At 39.6% G+C, this 23400-nt stretch overlaps 1 protein-coding gene across 10 annotated transcripts in view; it reads left to right on the plus strand.

Annotated features, from left to right (window-relative positions):
- The window catches only part of LOC123976249 (collagen alpha-1(XIV) chain-like), a 270666-nt gene that overhangs the window by 109460 nt on the left and 137806 nt on the right, over positions 1-23400 (plus strand). For all 10 annotated transcript variants that reach the window (XM_046058228.1, XM_046058229.1, XM_046058231.1 and 7 more), the window contains 12 exons: positions 1287-1426; positions 3190-3313; positions 5834-5977; positions 6603-6767; positions 6965-7003; positions 8993-9131; positions 9378-9520; positions 9830-9939; positions 15728-15886; positions 17267-17344; positions 18108-18194; positions 18701-18754. In XM_046058228.1, coding sequence (XP_045914184.1) covers positions 1287-1426; positions 3190-3313; positions 5834-5977; positions 6603-6767; positions 6965-7003; positions 8993-9131; positions 9378-9520; positions 9830-9939; positions 15728-15886; positions 17267-17344; positions 18108-18194; positions 18701-18754 — 1382 coding nt within the window. The remainder of the gene's footprint in view (positions 1-1286; positions 1427-3189; positions 3314-5833; positions 5978-6602; positions 6768-6964; positions 7004-8992; positions 9132-9377; positions 9521-9829; positions 9940-15727; positions 15887-17266; positions 17345-18107; positions 18195-18700; positions 18755-23400) is intronic.

The following is a 23400-nucleotide window of genomic DNA, read 5'->3' on the forward strand; positions in this document are numbered from 1 at the left end:
CCCCGCAGACATCTACACGTCAATACCGATTTATATTCATAGCGGCAAGTGCTATGTAGCTCCACATAGGGGACACAGGAAGTGACATATAGCACATTCATGCGGCGTCGGAACCGCGTAGGAAATTCACAGCCGCACCGGCAGAGCTCCAGAATGTGCAACTCGGCCGGCTCACGCGCGGACGCGCTTACAAGTGCGAGGGCCCGATTAATGCGAGCCGCATGGTGGGCTTTAATTTTCATCTTATGTTGTTTATGAAGTGAACTTTAGCTGTAAACAAAGAGCACATGACAGATTTAAAGCGGTCTGCAGATCAATCCGGCACCAGCCTTAACTGTGATTTTATTAGATGGGAAGGAAGTGATTGGAATGATTGGTGAAGAGCGACGGAGGCAAGCTATGTGTTTTGAATTTAATGAGTAACACATTTTCAGTCGTTTACAAGTCGAGACCTTTTCAGATCTAATCCATCTAATGTTTACGTCACTCAGAAACTCTTTTATTCCCGAGCTGTCATCCATTAAAATGAAGTCAAGAGTCTGTTTATATGCACAGAGATAAAACAGAAATGAAAGTTATTAACCTCGTTAAACAAAGACAAGAAGAGAAGCAGAGAAAGAAACGTATTTATTTTTCAGGGTAGGAGCCAAATGAAATCATCCTCCAGTGAGCAAACCAAAGAAAGTCGACAAAGCAGATAACAAAAATATAGATTATTTTCTTTTGAGAAAGTATTTCTCTACAGTTTCAATCTTCGTCCCTTCAATTCTTAACAAACCAAAATCACTGTGTAATCTGAAGCACGTTTAATATTTAGATACAAAGAAACTCGTGTTTGCTTTAGATGAAATCCAAAAGGAGACGGATTAAACAAACAGTCATCTGATTTCTTAGCCTCAGTGTGTTTTCCTGTTTCATCCCTCTTGAAAACTGTGGTCATATGATATCAGCCTAAATATATGACTCATGTTAAGTTATTTAATAAGTATTAGTCTTTACAACAATCAGATCTGTATTACAAACATGCCTGTCTCCTCTCTGTACTTCAATCTCCTTCGTCTTTCAGTATTCTGCATCGTCCTTCATCTCCCCTCCTACATTTTTCTTCCATCTATCCTCCATCTTTTATCTGCTCGTCCTTGTCGAAAATAAAAACAGAAAACGTAAACTTCCTCTTGGGGAGACGGAGAGAGAAAATGTAAACATACAGAGCTGTGATGTGTTTGATTCAGTCATCCCTCTCCTCAGTTTGTTGTTGTCCTCACCTTCTTCCTCTCTTTGTACAGTCTGTAAGGCTGCCAAAGCGGACCTCGTCTTCCTGGTTGACGGCTCCTGGAGTATCGGAGATGACAACTTCCTGAAGATCATCCGCTTCCTGTACAGCACCACCGGAGCTCTGGACCGGATCGGACCGGATGGCACACAGGTACGACAGAGCGGTGGCCAGGGGTAGTAGTTGTTGGTTTTTTGCTTTCTCCTCAGCATTCTTGAGATAGTGAACTATTCATGAAAGTCTTGACATTTGTTATTCTAACACTCGGTGTGTTGTAGCGCTCCAGTTTGTTTGACAGGTTATTGACAGGCAGACACAGTAAGAAAAAGCCACCAAAGAAAACAAAGATTGGAACTCTTTTGGGAGTACGGCAAAACATTGTTTTCCTGAGGCACAATAGCTTTGTCTTGCTTTCCCCTGTTCTGTATTTTGGTAACTTGCCGAGCACTGCTGTGGCAGGAGAGCCGACGCGTCGAGAAAGAGAGCATCAAGTACAGCAGTATTAACTGCACACGCCGCGTCTGTGTTAAACAGCATTTTCCTGATGTACACTTGTCAAATCACACACAGCAAACAAGTATTTATTCTTTGCATGACTTAAACGGTTGAATATGATTTTCATTATTTTTCAAGTAAGCAAAAATAAAGTCATCTTTTTATTGTGCATATGGCAACATGTCTGGAAAGTACAGAACGGCTGCAATGAAAGGAACCTGAACCCAAACATTTTTATTTTAAATGATAAATAACTTACAATTAAAAAATTCATAATTCATAAAAAAAAAAAAAAAAAAGTTGTACATTTTCTGTCAATATCTAATCAGTTAATCAGCTAATCATTTAAGCACCAAGGCAGAATAAAGATGTCTGTTTTCTTATCAGCGTTTTCCAGCAGTCAGCATGTACAAGGAGCTTTAAAGGCAAACTGTTTATGCATATTTTGTGATTAAAATTACAATTATATTAAATATATTTTAACCTTTAAGATTGTAATTTATTTTGCAAATTTAATACAATGGAACCCAAAGAAAAAGCCATTTTCTAGGACAGCACAAACTTTGTTATACTAACAGCCAATGTATTTTTTGTTATTTACATATAATCTGTATTCTACTGGTGTTTCCCAAGAGGCCGAAATCCTGTTCAGTGTGTTCAGTCCTACAGCAGATTCCTGAAATAAGCCCCACTAGGCTGCTCTCATGTATTGTTTTTATTTGCAAATAAATTATATTCCTGCGCGGTCTCCCAGGTGGCCACAGCCCAGGTCACTGATGCAACAATTGATTTTTATTCTCTGTATCATTGAGCTTTCCTCAGTTTCTGCTGTGTTATTTTCCTTTTCTCTCCGGTGATCCAAGTTGAGTTCAGTCACAACACCAGGACACTGCTCATACATCTGTTTTAACGTGTTTTACAATAAATGTTGATTGTTGAAAGCGGTACGTGAGCGGTGTCCATCACAGCCACAGGTGAAGCTTTCAGTGCGGTCAGCACATGGTGGAAGAAGTAAAAACCCCCGAACCTTCAGGCATGTTTGTCTTTTGTCAGACAAAAAGCAACAGGGCTTATTGAAAATGTTGTTCTGAATAGAGAAGTCCTGACTTCACATGGTTATCCACCAACTCTCTGTCTGTAGAGAAATGCCTGTTTACCCGTGATGGTCTAGGAGCATCACCATGGTTCTCGTTTAATGAAGCTAAAAGCGGAAACACTGTATAAACAACAATATTAGATTCTACAAAAATAATATTCCTTACCTACACAAATGAAGTGAAACGTTGATACGGTGACAAAAGTTTTATCCTAAAAGCATGCAAAATCAAAAGGATCTGCTCGGCAAGATAACACTAGGGATGAGTGGAAAAATTATTTTTTCAATAAACTCAACATTTTTGGTTTCTGTTTTGTCTTGACAGGTGGCCATCGCCCAGTTCAGTGACGACGCCCGGACTGAGTTCAAACTGAACTCGTACAGCGACAAAGAGCGGCTGCTGGACGCCATCAACAAGATCTCCTACAAGGGAGGAAACACCAAGACAGGTGAGTGCACCGCTGAGGAAGGCGCGCCATGACTGGGAGAACTGAACCTTTTCTATAATACAGCTGCTTATGAGTTATTAAATGGTGGTCGAATTTGTAAGTGGAGTCTGGTGGAGTTACGAGACACAAAGGGGAGAGGTCGGGACACACACTGCAACACAGAAACAACCGGGTACATTTTCTATGACTGCAGCAGATAGAATTCAGCTTTAAATCCAAGAACAACACCTGTGTGAGACAAACAGTGTGCACACAAACACACACTCTCACAACTTTCTAATGACATTATCAATACTGACGGAGCCGCAGGCAACCACAAACAGAAAATTAAATCTGTGTGCAAGTGTCTGCTGCTGTTCCTTCAGTATATGTGTGTGGGAGTCAAACATTTGCACTTTCTTGCCCTTGTGAACATGTGTCTTCATGCATACATTCATGGATGTTTATAAAGTGCATTAGAAAGCCTATATTCGTGTGTGTGTGTGCGCGTGATGAGAAGAAATCTGTGGGGAAGCAGGGAGCGGTGAAGTCATTAATCAGTGTTTACAAAGCAGCATAGCCGTTTCTCCTGCAGGGACGAGACTGCAGAGAACAGATTTGTAACAGCGTCACTGCTAATGTCACACTGTAAAACACTAACCCTGCTTTTCTGTCAGGAAGCAGCAGTTTGGGGAGTTTCAGAGCACTCAATCACCTCCTTCTGCACACTGCAATTAAGAATCTGTTCCCAGATGTTCCCACAGGCCCGAAGAATATTTGATTAGTGGATCAATTTCAAGTACCTGGTGCTCCTTGATTCCTTTATTGAAATGTAAAAGCCGTGCAGCAGCTCTGTGGTCCACCCTGCATCAAACATCACATATTATTTACTAAATGACCTTCACAAGTTCCCAGTGCTCTAAGGTGATGTCTTTAAGGGTCAAGGTCTTGTTCTGACTGACTAACAGATATTCAAAATTATTATTAATATATTTTCTGTTTACAAATACAATGTAATGGCTGCAGTAACATAAATCTTCTCCTTTTTGATGCTCAAACCACGTTTTAGCTCTCCAAGTGTTTCTGATTCATCTTATTCCCTTTGCAACAATGAGGAACAGCAGATTTTCCTTGCCAACCAAACCATGGCAACAAGCACTTTACTAGTCCTCAAAGTCCAGCTGTCAAAGTTGAAGTCTTGGAACCCAAGTGGGCTCTTGTTTCTTGAAACCAACCTGAAGCAAAGTGGCAGAAGGCTTTTTAGACCAAGAAACTGGTCTTAGATGTGGACTCGCTGCTCCTGACATGATGGACAAAACAGAGGAGACAGATTCATCCTGTCATTCTTTTTAAAAAGAGTTGAGTTGTCATCCTGCAATAACATCTAGTAATTAATTTATATTAAATTAAGCTGTCAATAAGGTCTTTAGATAAACTCTGGCAGTAATTCATCACAGGTCGGCAGTAGGTGTCAAATGGACGACAAACTCATCTTCTAATGCAGGAAAACAGAGCAGCAGCAAAAACAGCAACCTCAAGGTCTTCAATTGTGACTGACTACAAAGGTTACTGCCACATGGAATTCAGACGCAGCAATTTAACTGGCACCAAATTAAAACCCTACAGCTTCAGAACAACATCAGCGTGCGGGGAGGCTTCGTCTCTTGAAACAAATAAAACAGGAAAAAACTAATAGAGTAATGGGGTGGGCAATTATTTGATATTAATCATTTATAACAACATTTCATTACATTGCACTTTTTAGTGCTTTACTAAAAGAAATAAGGCAGATAAAATGAGAATAAGGCCAAAGAACAAGAACAAAGAGGAAGTAAAGACAATAAAGTGAATAAGCTCAAATAAATAGGAATAAAAACAATAAAAATATATTGTGTGTGTGTGTGTGTACATATAATATCCAAGTTTTTTTAAGAAGAGATTTAAAAGAAAGTGTGTCTCAGTTTAGTAGGCAGATAGTTTCATAATGCAGGAGCTCTAATGACAAAATCACCATTTGTCACAAAGTCCTGGGAGTAACCAGCAGGGACCTCAGTGGTCGAGAGGGCACATGCCAGGTCAATAAATTAGAGAGGTATTTAGGAGCAAGGCCCTTTAAGGCCTTAAAAGTGTGCAATACAAGTTTAAAATCAGTTTGAAATCTTACAGGGAGCTGGTGTAGGGAGACAAACGCAGCGTGATCATGCCTCTTTTCCCGGGAAGAGGTCGATTATGTTCTTGTGGTTTTTTTGTACTATAAATGGTGATGCACAATTATTGTTTTAAGAGGTCGGGGAAACTGCCAAGTGAGATTTTTCTTCAACTATTTTTGTCAAGTAGTTTTCCTGAGTTTTCCACAGTGACAGACATCAGTTCAAGTTTTATGTACTGAAACAGATATAGGATTTCAAATTTATTAAAAGAAGAAATATACCGTACACTATCAGTGTCTGCTCCTTCTGCATGTGTTCATTCTCTCTGTTTTTAGGACTGAGAATTACTGAAATCATTTCAAAGTACTTATGAGTCTCTCTGTTCAATCAGGTCGAGCCATCCAGCATGTGAAGGAAAACATCTTCACTGCAGAGGGAGGAGTCAGGAGGGGAATCCCCAACGTCCTCGTGGTCCTCACCGACGGCCGATCTCAGGATGACGTCAACAAAGTTTCCAAGGAGATGCAGATGGAAGGTCAGGGCCGTGTTGTTTGTGGCTTTAAAAAAAAGTCCCACAGATCAAGTTTGGATTTCAGGATTCCTGCCTGTTTGGTTTGCTCTCATAGATTTTTCATTTAAAATTATGACGTCAATAGAAAGAAACAGTAAAAAATTTAATTTACGTTTTCAAATTTTCACATTAAATGGCATTTTTGTTCAACATTAAAAGGTGCTGGCACAATGTCCTAACACTATTAAGACTGTTTCTTACATTTTTCATCAAGGCTGTAATGTGGTATAATAAGCCCCCTATTTAACATTGGATAGAATCAACTGAAAGCTAAATTACATGTTCCTTACTTGAAATGCACTTTTTAAAAGTTAATTTAAAAATGTTTTACATACAACAATTCCATCTCTTAGCGTACGATACATCCAAGAGATTAAGTTTATATATCTGCATGTCACATACAGAACACCACCAACCTTAACATGTGTAACTCAAATGTGCTCTACTAATACTGAAACTTACGACCAAACCTTGACATTTTTGTCTTGTACTTGCTTCATATTTGTTGAAGACAGATGCTCATTCTACCTCTGGTTGTTCCCATGTTGACGACAAAGGTTTTTTTCTCTCTCTCTGTCTTCCTGTGAAGGGTACATTGTGTTTGCTATCGGCTTCGCTGACGCTGACTACGGTGAGCTGGTGAGCATCGCCAGTAAACCCAGCGACAGACACGTCTTCTTCGTGGACGACCTGGACGCCTTTAAGAAGATCGAAGAGAAGTTGGTGACCTTCGTGTGTGAGGCTGCAACTGCCAGTGAGTAACCGCAGCTTATCAAACACTCTGAGGTTGTCGGTTTCAGAGACTAGATGTGATGCCAGAAGAGTTTATTTCACTTTCAGTCCAGGTGTGACGTATTGGAAATGGTTGACTGTGTTATCATGATTTTAAAACATTTCCAGGCTGAAGAAATGTGTCTTCATAATTAAACACACACTGTTTTTCTTTTCCAGCTTGTCCGTCTGTACCGATGAGCGGCAGCACAACACCAGGTGAAAGATCAAACATATTCCTGTAATGCAAACACACTTGGAAGTATAGATATGTAGAAAACACGGGAGCAGCATAGACTAAAGCCCTGTGGATAAATCTACTGTGAACAGTGCTGGCCTTTTCCATGTGTTCGCACTGTATGCACATCATATATGAACGGTACAGCGTACACCAGGGGCGGACTGGGACAAAAATTCAGACCTGGCACTGTAGCCACACCAGCCCACATTATCACGAACAAACATTCACTACTACTACGCTACGTTGTTGTACAGGATGGTGAGATAATACAAGCTGTAGGCCAACCGTGTGTAACAGATTTGTAACATTTAATGTAAACGACTAGCAGACAATGCTCAATAGTTTTTAAGAGCACACATTTATAAAAAAAAATGTACATGTTGTCTGTGTGCTCTGTCTGCTTGTCTGCTGCTACTGTCTTTCTCTACCGCAGAATTAAATATAAACCGAACATTTGGTTGTCACAGTTTACTTCCCGCCTGTACCACACTCCTCCCTGTCTCTGCTAGGCCTACAGCAGTATCCTACCTCACAGTGGTAGTGGTACTAGAAGACCAGGTCTCTGGCTGTACTGATTCCAGCAACATCCTAGCTCATGAACACAGTGTAGGATGTAAACATCGCAAACAAATGTTTTCTCACACACGGCTCTTAACATTGGAATACACATGAATAAAAACAAGTAAGTAAATGGCAGAAGTAGAAAGGATTATGGTTTGCTTTTCTGACAAGAGTAACTTTACTGACTATCAGATTATGTTGCACTCTCATGAGGTGTCTAATGAGGTGTTTAATTTTGACTGAATGTCCCAATTTGAGTCACATAATTGAATTGGTCTGCCCATCATCTGGCAAACTGGGCCAAATGCATTATATTATTATTATTATTAGGGATATTATTATTACTATAAACATAGTAAACTTGTGCAAGTGATAAAACCATATCTTATGCAACGTCGTCCAGTGAAAATGTATTGATTTATTTCACAGTTTTCCCACAGAATGACAGTATATTTCTATTTCTAGTAGCTTGGGTAATTTCTTATCTAACCATTTTAAATCTGCTTCATTCTCACTACACTAGCCTACTTGAATCTGCAGGTAATATTCTCACACAAGCACGCACATATACTCTGCTGCATAACACAGCTGCTTGCCCCTTTCTCTCTCCCTGTATGTGTCGGCCGTGTTGACTTTCTCCATCAGCAGTGGGCTTTGTTTTGTAAAGTGGCCGAAATGACACGGCACCCACGATTCCGTTTGGTCGAATGGTCCATCCCCTCTGACATTTGCCAGGATAGCAAATCCTCCCCTGGCATATAAAAGTAGCCCTCATACCCTGAGGATGTGATAGACATTAAGAAGTATCCTATTTTTAGTTGTTTTTACTTATTTCCAAGCTTATTTGCTTATTTCCAATTCTTATACAAACAGAATATTTATTTTACTCTCATTTGCATTGCTGTCTGTCATGTAACGTTGGTGCTACTAGGATGAGCATAAAATCTTAACCTTGATAGATCTCTCAACAACAACAACCCACTGGCTGAGCTGAGCTGAGTCGTGCTCTTCCAAAATGCTTTTCTTTTTTCCTTTTGACATCTGGGTTCATAACTAAGACTGAATGCTGGTGTTGGCAGCAGTCAAACAGTGCAGCGAGATGACAAAACTCTTTGTGAGTAAAGGCTCAAATACACTTTTAAAATCCAAGATGTTTCCCCAGGACATAAAAACAAATGGGGTAATCGGTGCCAGAGTTATTACTTGGAGAGGAGAGGAAATACAACACACACACTCTCATAGGATTAAAATCACTGACCAGTGCATCTAACCCGGCCTGCCACAGAGAAATAAATCTTACTGAGACAGGCTTATTTCATGAAACAGTGGTGGCTTCTGACTTTTTTTACTTTTTGAATGCACTGAACTGTCCACAACAAGTTGAACCTCTGACCGTGTGTCGTCAGGTTTCCGTATGATGGAGCTGTTTGGGCTGGTGGAGAATCGCTACAGCAGCGTCTCTGGCGTTTCAATGGTACCTGGCACCTTCAATACCTTCCCCAGTTTCCACCTGCACAGCGATGCTTTTCTGGCACAGCCAACCAGGTATTTGTTACTGTGATGTTTAACAAGTGTCCTCTCTCATAAAATAGTACCTTGTCTATTAAATGCTTTATTGCCACCTGCTGCATGGATCTCACACAATAGACATTAAAGTGTGTTTGTTCAACGTAAGATAGAATTACTTACTCTGATAGCTCCAGCTGAGTATTGACTGTATTCAGACCCCATAATCCACACTGTTCAGCCTTCATAATCAATATTTACCTGGGTTTCTGTTCTGACTCACAGATACATCCATCCCGAAGGGCTGCCCTCTGACTACACCATCACCCTGCTGTTCAGACTGCTGCCAGACACTCCAGAGGAGCCCTTCGCCCTCTGGGAGATCCTCAACAAGAACAACGAGCCGCTGGTGGGAGTCATCCTCGACAGTGAGTCAGGGATCTTGGCTGCGGGAGCATCCAGTTGTCAAAAAAAGACCATTTGTTTCTCGTCATTTTGTACGTTGTTATTTCTATAATTACAAATCCATCACAATCAAACTGAATGTATAAAACACCAGGGATGGTTATGGTTGTCATGAAGGAGCAGGTAAAAGCTGTCATTTACTCATCCCCATCATGAAATCAAAACCTGTCAAAGAGGAAGACATAATATAAATAAAAGTAAAGTAAAAATATGACAAGTGCTTTATTTTCTTCTTTTTGTTAACATGCAGTTCTTGTTGTGTCTTCATGCAGACGGCGGAAAGACTCTGACGTTCTTCAACAACGACTACAAAGGAGAGTTCCAGACGGTCACCTTCGAAGGGCCAGAAATCAAAAAACTCTTCTACGGCAGCTTCCATAAGGTCAGAATCACTCCAGTCCAGGTTTCTTTTTTTCTTTGCCTGACTGATTGACTGACTGATTCCTAACACACTGACTGATTGATCATCTGTCAGAGTGAGTGACAGACTTAATACTTCAGCTTTAAAGTGTTTACCAGGATGTCTTGGGGCATAAATGATGGAAAGTCAACCGTTTTTGACGGTCCGTCGCAGAAACTGTGATGAGGTGTGAGATTCTTCACTGATAATAAAAAAAAAAAAAAAACACTTCCTGCTGAGGATGCAGAGGGTGATGCAGAGTCATGCTGAGTGCCACAGTGATGTTCACACGAATGTGACAGGAGCAGCAAAGTGGTCATTAGAGAGGTCGTTTTCTATTATTCAGTGTAGACAAACCCCCTTCTGATCTTGGTATCTGTCTTTGAACCAGAAACACAAATCTTTGACTGACACAGCTCTACAACATGACTTGCTGCTTACGTACAGTCTTTAGTGACTGATTCTCTGTATAATTGGCTGACTGATGAATTGGCTGACTCACTTGACGACTGTTGGGCTGAGTTACAAACTGCTTATTTTACTGAGTGACTAATAGACATGATGTGTTTGTGGCTGGTTAACTAACTTGTTGTTTTAATGACTGATCTAGCTGCTGACTGACTGGGTTTTTGGCAACAGATTAATACCTTAAAGCTTCAAATCATAGCCTACTCCCAATTAGACGTCTCTTTTACTGGCCTGGTGCGGGTACACGTTTTGACACATAAACACGGGTCTTGATTTGACGCCTAATCAGGTTTTTATAGATGTTCTCTGGATGTATAAAACCTCTTAAACCCCACTGGGTCGCCTGCAAGAGCTAGTTCTAATCTATTTAGCCCAAATATACAAATATAAATGTTAAAACCTTTGTCAATATTAGGGGTGGGGGGAAAAAATTGATACAGCGTAGTATCGCTATATTTTTGCAAGGCAGTATCGTATCATAACATGAACGTCAAGTATCGATCTTTTACTATATAAATTGTACATGAGAAGTTTGTTTTTTGGCACTAATAAAATTGTTTTTCCAGTCAACTAGAAAAAGAATTTTCCTTTGTGGACACAATTTGAAGTTGGGAAAAAGATAAAACGCAATAATATCGTATCGTGACATAGGTATCGTGATAATATCGTATCGTGGGGCCTCGTGATTCCCAACACATCGTTCGATCGGTTAGAATGTCCACAATTTATATATATTATAATAATTTGATGGAAACAATTCAGATTTGCCATTATTGTAAACAAGAGAGATGAAAAAGCCTATTTTTATACAAGTAATATTCATACTGGTTGAAGTAAACAATTTCATAGCAGCCTATTTCCCATCTTTGCTGAGCAAGAGTTTTGTATGAAAGGAATTAAAGGAATTAATGTATTTGTCCCAAATACAGGCAGAGTGAGTTCAGTGATTGAAGTAAATAAAAGCCAGAGTTATGTAATTGACATTAGACTGCCTCGTGTTTCTGTTTCTTTTGATCCAGTGGTTCATCAGTATGTTAATTAATTTGCTCAGTTGTCCCTTCCTTACCTTGGGTTCCTACTGCCTTCCCTCCTCCTACTTCCTTCCTTGCACTCGTTCTTCTGTCATCTAAAACCTCGCTGAGCAGCGAGACGGTAGGCGGAGTCCTGACAGGCCGGCTGTAGTTGAGTCGTGGCCTGAGCCTGAACTAGCTCACAGTCATGTTGTGTTAGTGTCAGTGTCGGCGCTGAGGGACTCGCTGACTGATCGGCAGTCACTTCTGTCTGCTCGCTGTCAGCAGAGCTTATCCTGCTTATCCTTTCACCTTTTGTTCCGCTGTGTGAGTGTGTTTGTGTGTGTGTGCTCATGCAACTGCATACATAGTGGATTTTATAATCCTAGAGGACGGGCACCTGCATTGCCTGCCTGAAGTCTATGTGACTTATTTTATAGGTGATTATGGATGAGAGGATATCACTAATTTGAAAGTCATCTCTTAGAAATGTCCAACTGTGGTGATAGACATAACTTAACTAACTTTTAAAGACTGAATGGTCCCCCTGTGTGTTACCAAAGTTCAGCTTTCGTAACACTTTTCACACTTATTAGATAAACTCTGAATGTTTCCGTCTGTCTCATTTCTTAGTTCCTGAAAAGCTGACGTCTTAGAAAAATGAAGAAATGTCCTTCAGCAAGGTTTTTAGACTGATAGGGCTGCGCTGCTTCACACTTCACACTCTTAACAGGATTTATATTACAGTTCTCCAGTGCTAATGCAGGTCGGCGGGCCTCTGCAATGCCTGTAAATGTGTACAAGAGTATGTACATACACACTCCCACACGACTGGGTATGGAATAGATACAGTAGGATACAGTAGACTTTGTGATTACACCTTTACAGCAGGCAGTCCTGATACAGAATAAGCCACCGTGACTTAATTTTACTATGTGTTATATGTTTGGCTTAGAACTCAGCTGCAGCCCATCTGCATGAATATACCTGAGGGAGGTGTTTGTAAAGTAGAAATTATGAAGTAAATTATTTGCAAATTTTGACAACCATTGCAGCCAGCTCTGTTGAATACTAATAATAGTTCTTATTTTTTGTTTTTTTAAAACCAGGTTCTGGTGGATGGTTGTTAGTACACAAGCATTTATTTTCACTCTGTATCGTCACTCTCTGTGTTACCGCAGTGTATCTTTGCATGCCTTGACATAATGGCTCCCTACCTTTTTAAAACGAGTGAATTCACTCTGAAATGTTCAGTGCACCAGCACACAGTTTGTTTCCCTGCTGAGAAAGTTCATCTCAGTTAACATGAAAAATCACTTTGACATTTACAAGTAATTTCACAGCTGCAGTGAACTTAAACTCAACAGACAGACCAAACACACAGTCGACCCCCACAGCAAACAATGACTGAGCAAAAACCCTGTCCTGAATACAACTGCTACTTCTCTTAATATCCATACTATATACATTAGAGGCTGAGGACTTCTGTGGGTCAAGGGATTCCCGTGGGATTGTAGTCAATTACAGTAATCATCACGGGACTCGGAGAGGACCGGGAAAAAAAGTCAACAGGAGCAGGTGGGACGGGAATCATAGGCCTGACTCATTATAGTAATTATATATATATATATACAATAAATAATGTTTTAAAATAAAGTTTGTGTTATCCCTATATTATTTGGCCTCTGAATAAACTTTCTAAATAAATAGACGGTGAAGAGGATGTTACGTCAGAGCTGTGAGGTTAATAATGAACATCCTCCAGCCAAACAGAGTCTACTACTAATGCCATTACTATTGCTGCTACTACTACTAGTATAGTAGTAGCTACTACTAGTATAGTAGTAGTAATAACCTTGTGTAGCACTTCTTACTTTTGCATTGCAAAGTATGTCGTCCCCACAGAATCATAACAAAATTAAAACTCATATAAACACAGTACTACTTTGTACTGAGAAAACAAAATGCAGTTTTGCATGTAACCATAAGTGCAAAAAGCAGCAGTGTGCAGAGACATGTAAATATTAATATAGGTAATGTATAAATAATAATGAGGAATAGATTATGGTTTCCTTTTTTGTTAATCCTGCAATTGATGCTACCTCTACTGCAACATATGGTTATTATTAACACTGTCTTCATAAATATAAAAAGTTATTTCTTTCTCTGTGGCTGTGAAATAAGGAATGTCTCCAGTAGCATTTAATGTAAGGTGTAAATAAAAAGTGTGAAACCGTTCAGTCCGTTAAAACTCCTGTGATCCGATTCATTAACCTCTGTATAAAGATATGCTAACGACAGACTGATTACTGACATGGAAATGAGTCTCTCTGTTGCAGGGTATTGAGTATTATTAATCTGCACCCTGCTATTTGTAAAACTGTATACTTCTGTGGACTATAATCATCTGTTGATGCTGAACAGTAAAACTAATTTCTTTTCCCCGCTAAGAATAAAATGCTGTATTTATTTCCTCTGATCTAAACACAACAACTTACAAGAGCTCTAACAAAAGAAAAACATTATAAAATGTTGGAAACTTTTCACTTCTTGTGTCGAGAGAAGTGCAAAGTTAAGTCATGCTTATGTGTCACAACTCCACTTAGTAATACTTAGAGTCAAAATTACAGGGCAGACTTTTTTTCAGTTTATGGCCTGTTTTCCTGTGGATATGCAAAACGCAAAAAATACCCTCTTTTCCAGGACAAACATGGAGCTTTTTAATAAGTTAATTTGCAGTGCTGTGAATTTTAATTGTAGCCTATAGAAACTGGAGATTTAAATAAGGGAGAGAAACGCACACAGGCATCCGTCAGCAACAGCTTAGCATTTTTATTTTTTCCTTTTCTGTAAATACAGCAGCCGGAAACACACAAGAGAAAACTTTTACCAACTCTTCTTTTTACCCGTCGAACAAAGGTGTGCTTATAGAGGAAGGTTAATAGGGTTCAGATGTGTGCGAGTCTGTACAGAAAACAATCACACAGGGTCACTGACAGCAGCTCTGTTAAAAGTTACAGGAGAAGAGGGTTAATGGTGTTGAGGAAGCCTCTCAGCACAGACGGGCGACGTTTCATCCGCCTCACAGTTCAGCACTTTGCTGTCCATGACGGTGACAGAACTTCCTGTATGTGCATTTATAAATAGCCATGTCGCTCAGGGAGGTAATTTTAGTTTCGTTTCCACGCGCTCTCCTGGTCTTTGTCCCAGTTCCAGGTTGCAGAGCTATAATTGTGCACTGACATTCATTTTAAAACACTTCTTTGAAATTTAATATTGGAAGTAAAATCAGGTTTGTTTGTTTATCCTGAATCCGCCTTAGCAAAGCCATTTTGTATTTCATTTGTTTTTTTATTCATTTAAGATGAAAACGTCTGCAGTTTTAAGTAGTTTGTGTGTGTCTGTGTGCTTTCACACTGCGCGCACACACGCGTACACAAAGTGCATTTTGTTTGGCGGGCTTTAACTATTTTCCAGTGAAAACAAAATTAACTTTTTAATGTTTTCATTTCATCATCATCTCTTTGGCAGTCTGCCTAGAAAAGTTATGTTTAAAGCTGGAATCAAATATACAGAATAAATGTGGGGCATGTTAACACCCACTTAACTTTAAAACCTTATGTAAAAAAACTAAACAAACAAGAGGGTACAGTTTACAGAGAGAGTGCGGTGAGTCTTCTGTGATGTTTAGTCTTTGTCTAATGTAAAGTTGTGATTGTCAAATATTCTTTAATCTTCTCCATATCCTTCTCTGGGTGTGTTGGTTTTTATTTGTATCTTGTGTAATGTATAACATCAACCTACCCTGGGATTACAGATGAAAAGAAGGCCTTTGGCTAAATCTGACACATTATTATCATATTGATGTAAATGTATGTTGTTGATGTTAATGTGTGGTGGTGTTGCAGATGCATTTCCAGCCTCTGCTCTGTATTTTACCTTCAGAGTCATCAGATTGGATTTGCAGATAAAAGAGCTTGTTTACCTTCCTGCTCTACACAGGAAGAGGGCGCTGTTCTACCACAGTACATGAAGCTACAGCCTTCTGAAGGCTGCAAATACAGGACAGAGTAAAACAGGGATGCTCCTCACAGCCAAACTGCTTTCTTCATATTGCTTATTTTGAATAGCAGGCAAATGACCTCGAATGAAGAAATGGAGAAAACAAAAACTGATGTTAAACCGATGAACTGTCAAAGTGTCAGTCCAACATCTCAGGTGACTAAATGCACTAAAAACAAGTCTGAAGGAGCGATGTGTAGTGAACATGTCGGATGTTTTGTCTCACGCAGCTTCACATTGCAGTCAGCAAGACGAGCGCCAAAGTGGTGATCGACTGCAAGATGGTGGGCGAGAAAGCCATCAACGCAGCGGGAAACATCACCGTAGACGGACTGGAAGTTCTGGGCAGGATGGTCCGCTCCAGAGGGAACAAGGACAACTCTGCACCGGTGAGGATAACACACACATAGCCTTAATATAAACATGCACACAGTATAATCCAGTGTCAAAGTCCTTGTATGTGTACAACAAATCACCACCACACACTCGAAGAAAGTAAAGTACAACGAAATGTTCACGCATGAATTCTAACTTCCAGTATTTGATCTTATGCCGTTTCATCTATGTTTAATTTTTTCATCAAAGCGCAGACGTTTCCTTGAGCAGCTTTGTGAATGCAAACAAATCAATTTCCAGCCACCCTCCTCCAGAAATAGCAGCGAGGCAGACTTTGTGTCTGATTGGTTTGATCTCCCTTTGAAGAGAAAACCCTTGACATTGACTCGGCTCTGAAGCTGAAGAATTTTCACTAATGTGTCAAATAACTCCCACCAGTGTTTTTAAAATCGCTCTCCACCGGCCACATTTGTGTCAGCACCCAAAACTGAGCAGCCAGGTTGGTGGTTTTTACAGAGGAAAAGATATTGCTGTTCTGAGGCTCGATACCGGCCATCAGTTTCATGATTGTACGCTTGTGCACACATTCTCATGGCACAACAAGGTTCCTGAACCTGAAAAAAGCCGGATAGAAGAACGAATAGTTTTTCCACATTGGCCTCCAGGAGCAGCTGAATGTGTTGTTCTTTCTTTGAATATTTCTACAGTGCAAGATGAGGCTTATGATCTCCCACTGTGTTTTAAACCCCATGAATCACAGGGCGGTCCTGGCTAATGCTCTAATTTTGTACATCAGAATTCACCGCGCCTTATTAGACAAACTGAACACAGACCTTTGTAAACGAGTTCAAAGGGAAGCTGTAAACCTGACAGTAATCCTTTTTTTGGCATTAAATGCAGGATTATGATTAAGCAACAAGTCTTATTTGCACAGCACTAAAATACCTCGGGACATCCAGTGATTTGTAGAAGTTGCAGGAATCATCAGTGATTTTAATCCCGCCATGTGAAATAATAAACCCCCCCTGTTGATTTCCGTCACATTTGTTTTAGACAAGCCATGTGTACTTTCCTTTTTGTGTAATTATGAAATTTGGAAGCCATTATAGAAAGCTTCTGAATTCATTTAAAGTGATAACGTGTTTTACTTTATTTAATCATGAAGTTACAGATGTCGAAATTATGAGTACTTCTGAGTCAGTTATGAGGTCTTGATATAAAACTATCTTTGTCTGAGTTTAGGTGCTTGGGGACAGATTACTTCAAAGGCACAAAGTGTGAATTAATTTTACAAGTACAAGATACTGACTTGTGTCATATTATGGAGCAAAACCAAAATAAGATAAGAAAAAAATCTGGCTGTTAAAAGTTCAGTTTTGTATTTTATGTCATTATTGTTATTCTTAACATTTGTTTGTTTTCCTCCTCTGCAGTTCCAGCTGCAGATCTTTGACATTGTCTGCAGCACTTCGTGGGCCAACAGAGACAAGTGCTGCGAACTTCCTGGTCTGGTGAGGTTAATTTGTTTCTAAACCTCTCTTTACTTTTCAGTTTACTCGTCTGTCTGTACTCAAGAAAGAAGAGATTTACTGACATTTTAACAGTTCAGATTTGAAATGTAACTGTTACAGTGTTTACACAAGGGCGTCATGAAAAAACGTTTTAGTACATCGTGTTTATCTTCATTGTAAACTTTTAAACTGACCATTCTCACACATTCATACACTGAGCCTAAGTGCTCAAACAGAAACTAACATTCACACATTCATACAGTGGAACAGCCACCAGGGGCAATTTGGGGTTCAATATCTTGCCCAAGGACACTTCGACAAGCAGCCTGGAGGAGCCGGGGATTGAACCGCCGACATTTCGATGGCAAAACATTTAATCTTGACATTTAACGTTAAAGTCAGTGAGGTTTTGTTTGCGTGCTGTATCGCCTGTTTACAAGAATTGCTTGTATGCATAATTTCCTTTCTGAGAACATAGTATCTTTTAAAGATAACCTGTCAGCAACTTTAAAAATTAAACTCAAACCAATAAAACCATCACTGAAACCACCAGTTTCCACAAGATATACATCAAGTAAGGAAATTATATTATCTAAAAGAAAAGTCTTTCACTGTGAGCTAAAATATGCAGTACAGAGAAATGCATGTGGAAAACGTCAGAGAGTCAAACTCCCAATTTGCCTGCTTTATTTTATCACTTATCATGTCATTGCCATATCGTTTTCTCTTTTTTTGTCATCCTCATCATGCTGTGATCATCCAGAGGAAGGAGGTTGACTGCCCGGCCATGCCCAAAGCCTGCACCTGCACCCAGGACAGCAAAGGCCCCCCCGGCCCTGCTGGACCACCAGTGAGCCACACACAAATACATCAAATACATACCCAGTCAATCAAACACTGAAGATGATATTGCATTTGATCTAATGCTGATACTGCACTTACATCATATTGCAAATAAACATAATGATGAGTAAGCCTAATTATTTGTATGATACATATTGCCACATTTTTGCACTTTGCCAGTTTATAGAGTGCTTAAGACATTTGTGCTGCAGCAGTTTAGCAAACAGGCAACAGAGGGACTTAAGTACTTACTATATCGGTGTCCACCAACCAAAACACGCAGACTGTACAGCGCGTTCATGCTCGCAGTCACACAGATGGTGAGGGCCCACAAACTCATCTGTACATCACATGCTTCATGAAGTTACTTAAGTTCATTCAATACAGTTTTCTTTTCACATTTTCTTTGTATCTCAGCTTGTTTTGTCAGCTTTTTGGGCTGTAAGATTGACTGACTACACTAACACAGAAATGAGGCCGTGAATAACCTCCTGCTATCTGTGTCTCAAACAGGGAGGCACAGGAATCAGAGGAGCCAGAGGTGATCGTGGGGAGCCGGGCCCGGTGGTGAGTTGTCTGAAAGACACCTTTTTGATATTTGTTCTGAAAAAGGGTAACAGCCTCTGCTGTACAGAGGAAACATCAGTGGTGGAAGAAGTACTCAGATCCTTTACTTAACAAAAAGTTCTGATACCACACTGTGAAAATACTCCACTACAGGTTTTTCAGCTTTGTGACGATGCATTTTCACATTTTCTGAATTTTCACAACCCGCTGAAGGAACACTTCAATTTATCAAGAAAATTAGAAAAGGACTTTCACCGGACAGGAAGGGGTTGGTCAATTGTAATCTGAAAAGTAACTAAAGCTGTCAGACAAATGTAGTGGAGTAAAACACATTTGCCTCTGAGATGAGGTGGAATAGATGTATAAAGCTGCATAAAATGGAAATACTCAAGTACCTGGAATTTGTACTGTAAAGTACGTGAGTAAATGTACTTAGTTGCATTCAACCACTGCAAAACAAGAAGTGAACTTTCTGCTGTGTGGCTGCAGTGGGTATCAGGCTGTGTCATCATAATTTTACATGGCCCTTTGACTGGTGACACTATTATCTAGACCTGACCTTACACATCCTTAAGTTGCCATCAAATCCTGCTCTTAACCAAACAAAGAGCAGACACTCGACAGCTTGACCCTGCTGGACACCTGCATCATATCTGCTCTCTTTTTTTGCAAACCTTATACATTCAGGTAAGTTTCACTGAGAGCCAAGCACTCATCACACACATCAATTCACATGTCAGTAACACAGAGGCCTGTTTGCTAAATGACAGAGGAATATGCATAGTTAAAGTGTTTATTTTTCAGAATGATAGTATGATTTCAAGTACCACTGCAATCCTACACACAGCAGCCCAGCTGTAAGCTGTCACGACACAACCATCCGCACTGAAATTCTGTACACTCACACCCAAAGGCAAAACAAGGACAATAATGAATAATCAATATTGAGGATAGTTAATGTAATATTTCAGGCACATTTTCTTTATTACATTATTTGCAATGACTGTGAGAATGAAAACAGAGATGAGAGAGAGGATGTGTATTTATGATTATATGAAACACCACTATACAGAAAACTGAGCAACATTAATAAAAACATAACACAACATAATCAAAATACCCACAGCAAAACTGAAAAAAACAAAACACAGCAACAATTCAGAAAACACAGCAAACCCCCCACCCCAAAAAACACACAAGTATTTTATAAAACAGAAAACACATGTCAGAAAAAAACACCACTATACAGAAAACTGAGCAACATTAATAAAAACATAACACAACATAATCAAACAGAAACAGAAAACACATGTCAGAAAAAAACAATGCAGAATCTAAAACACATTTTAAATGAACTAAAACATGATTAATACAGAAAAAAACGCATTTCATAAAAGAAATCAATCTAACAGACAATGCAGTAACATTTTAAATGGCACATTTCTGAAAACACAACAACAAAACAGAAATTGCAATGAAAAAACAAAAGCAAACAATAATTTTCCCTGATCCAGAAAAGGTAGGTGCCTTTTTTGTATTCTTGTTGCAGTTTGTCCATGTTACATACATTCCTCTGCATGTAAGTACACAAAACATATGTTTTTCTTCACATTGTTCAAACTGTCACCAACATACACCGTGATCTTACAGTGATAAGTAAAATGAGAGGAACACAAGACTCGTGTCGTGTCTAAACACAAAGTCGATTCTATGGTTTTAGACACGACAGAGTCTTGTGTTCCTTTTATTTTATATATTATAATAATATTGCAACACAAATGTTACTGATCTGCAATGGAAGGTAAGGTTTTTGAAAAGGTATTTTTACTGTATTGACACCAGTGCCTGATGTTGATGGTAAAGTATTATAGTTAATGAAGTCATGTGGTTTCAGGAACGGTGTTGATCTAGTTGGCAACTTGAGCTTTGTGTTGGTGGTCACACAAAAAACACTAAAGCTTAAAGAACTTAACTGTTGCTGTCTTTTACCTACAGTTTAATACAACAGTGACCAATGGTATAAGAAACAAATTTGCCAATAGTAGGTTCCTACATTTTCTGTTTTTAAATGTTTTCTGTTTTGTTTTGGTGTTTTCCAAAATGCTCACTTTTGTCAACATTTAGTATTGTTGTATTTTGTATCCCGGAGCCACCATAAAGTTATGAATATTTGTAAAGGTTCAACCTCTCTATATTTTCTTCAATTATTATTTGGTAATAATAGTTTGTTTGTCTTGGTAACATCACTTTCTTCCTTGTTCATCATTTATTCTGCATTCCTAGAAACAAGACGTATCTAATCGACTGAACACACACAGTAACATACTGCAGTTAGCATAGACACATTTCACACCGCAGACATTTAATTGTTTTGATTGCACAAATTAAATTACTGAGACTCACCTTTTTGCACCTTTCTGCTGTGTAGAACTGCGAAAACTCTTCGCTTCTGACACTCTTCGCTGCTTTCCTACAAGCTTTTTACAGGTGAAACTTAGCAAATCGTGCAAAGTTCATTAATTTCAGTAATTCAACTTAAAAAGTGAAACTAATATATTATATAGACTCATTACATGCAAAGTGAGATATTTCAAGCCTTTATTTGACATAATTTCGATGATTATTTCGTACATCTTATGAAAACCCCAAATTCAAAATCTCAGAAAATTTGAATATTACATGAAATCAATAAAAGAAGGATTTTAAATACAGAAATGTCAGCCATCTGAAAAGTATAATCATGCATATGTACTCAGTACTTGGTTTGGGCCCCTTTCGCATGAATTACTGCCTCAATGCAGCGTGGCATGGATGCTATCAGCCTGTGGCACTGCTGAGGTGGTGTGGAAGACCAGGATGCTTCAGTAGCGGCCTTCAGCTCTTCTGCATTGTTCGGTCTCATGTCTTTCATCTTTCTCTTGGCAATGCCCCATAGATTCTCTATGGGGTTCAGGTCAGGCCAGTTTGCTGGCCAATCAAGCACAGAAATCCCATGGTTACTGAACCAGGTTTTGGTACTTTTGGCAGTGTGGGCAGGTGCCAAGTCCTGCTGGAAAATGAAGTCAGCATCTCCATAAAGCTCGTCTGCTGAAGGAAGCATAAAGTGCTCTAAATGTCCTGGTAGACGGCTGCGCTGACTCTGGACTTAATAAAGCACGGTGGACCAACAGCAGCAGATGACATGGCTCCCCAAACCAACACAGACTGTGGAAACTTCACACTGGACTTCAAGCATCTTGGATTGTGTGCCTCTCCGTTCTTCCTCCAGACTCTGGGACCTTGGTTTCCAAATGAGATGCAAAATTGGCTCTCATCAGAAAAGAGGACTTTGGACCACTGAGAAACAGACCAGTTCTTTTTTTCTTCTGACGTTGTTTGTTGTTCAGGAGCGGCTTGACAAGAGGAATACGACATTTGAAGCCCGTGTCCAGGACCCGTCTGTGTGGTGGCTCTTGATGCAGTAACTCCAGCCTCAGTCCACTCCTTGTGAAGCTCACCCACACATTTGAATGGCCTTTACCTGACAATCATCTCCAGGCTACAGTCATCCCTGCTGCTTGTGCACCTTTTTTCTTCCACACTTTTCCCTTCCACTAAACTTTTTATTAATGTGCCTTGATACAGCACTTTGAGAACATCCAACTTCTTTTGCAATTACCTTTTGAGGCTTTCCCTCCTTGTGGAGGGTGTCAATGATGGTTTTCTGCACAACTGTCAGGTCAGCAGTCTTCACCATGATTGTGAATTCCACTGAACCAGACTGAGAGACCAATTAAAGGCTCAGGAACCCTTTGCAGGTGTTTTGGATTAATTAGCTGATTAAAGTGCGATACTGAACTTTTTCACAATATTCTAATATTGAGATTTTGAATTTGGGGTTTTCATAAGCTGTACGCCATAATCATCGAAATTATATCTAATAAAGGCTTGAAATATCTCACTTTGCATGTAATGAGTCGTTGGTTGGTTGGTTGGTTTCACCAGTTAAGTTGAATTACTGAAATAAATGAACTTTTGCACGATATGCAAATTTTTCGAGTTTCAGCTGTATCTTTGAATTTAGAGTAACAGTTGCATCCAAATTTCACCCGTCCATTCTGACCAAAATATCTGTTAAGAGCCAAAATACATCATTAATCAGATAAACATCAAATCATTCGTTTAAGTAAAGTGAATGGCAGATTAATCACTTGCATCATCTTGTCACAAGATCTCTGACGTAATTGCTGACGTAATCTGCACTCTGCGCATGCGTTGGCGTCTGTAGCCACCTGTCGGAAGCTCCGTCTTGAACCGGACTCTTATCCAGTTTTAATCCACTTTTTTCGTTACATTTTTTTTATATCCTTTTATTTAACTTAACTTTATTTAAGTTTTACGTGGGTTAAGGATTTTACTCATCCGACATGGATTTTAAGATAGATGACCGTAAAAACGCGATCAACGCTACTGATCGCAACAAAGCTCCGGTGACTATGCAAGCCGAGATAACTCTGCCCCATGAGGACTGCTCACTCCTTAAGAAAGCGAACAAGAAGATTGCTGACCTTATGGAAGACATCCGACGACTTTCAGAGGAACTCAAAGAGAAAGATTCCCTGCTGACTGGCTTTATGGATGTAGCTTCAGTACAAGCCAAACAGATT

This window comes from Micropterus dolomieu, linkage group LG09, assembly GCF_021292245.1.
Source record: "Micropterus dolomieu isolate WLL.071019.BEF.003 ecotype Adirondacks linkage group LG09, ASM2129224v1, whole genome shotgun sequence".
Taxonomy (NCBI): domain Eukaryota; kingdom Metazoa; phylum Chordata; class Actinopteri; order Centrarchiformes; family Centrarchidae; genus Micropterus; species Micropterus dolomieu.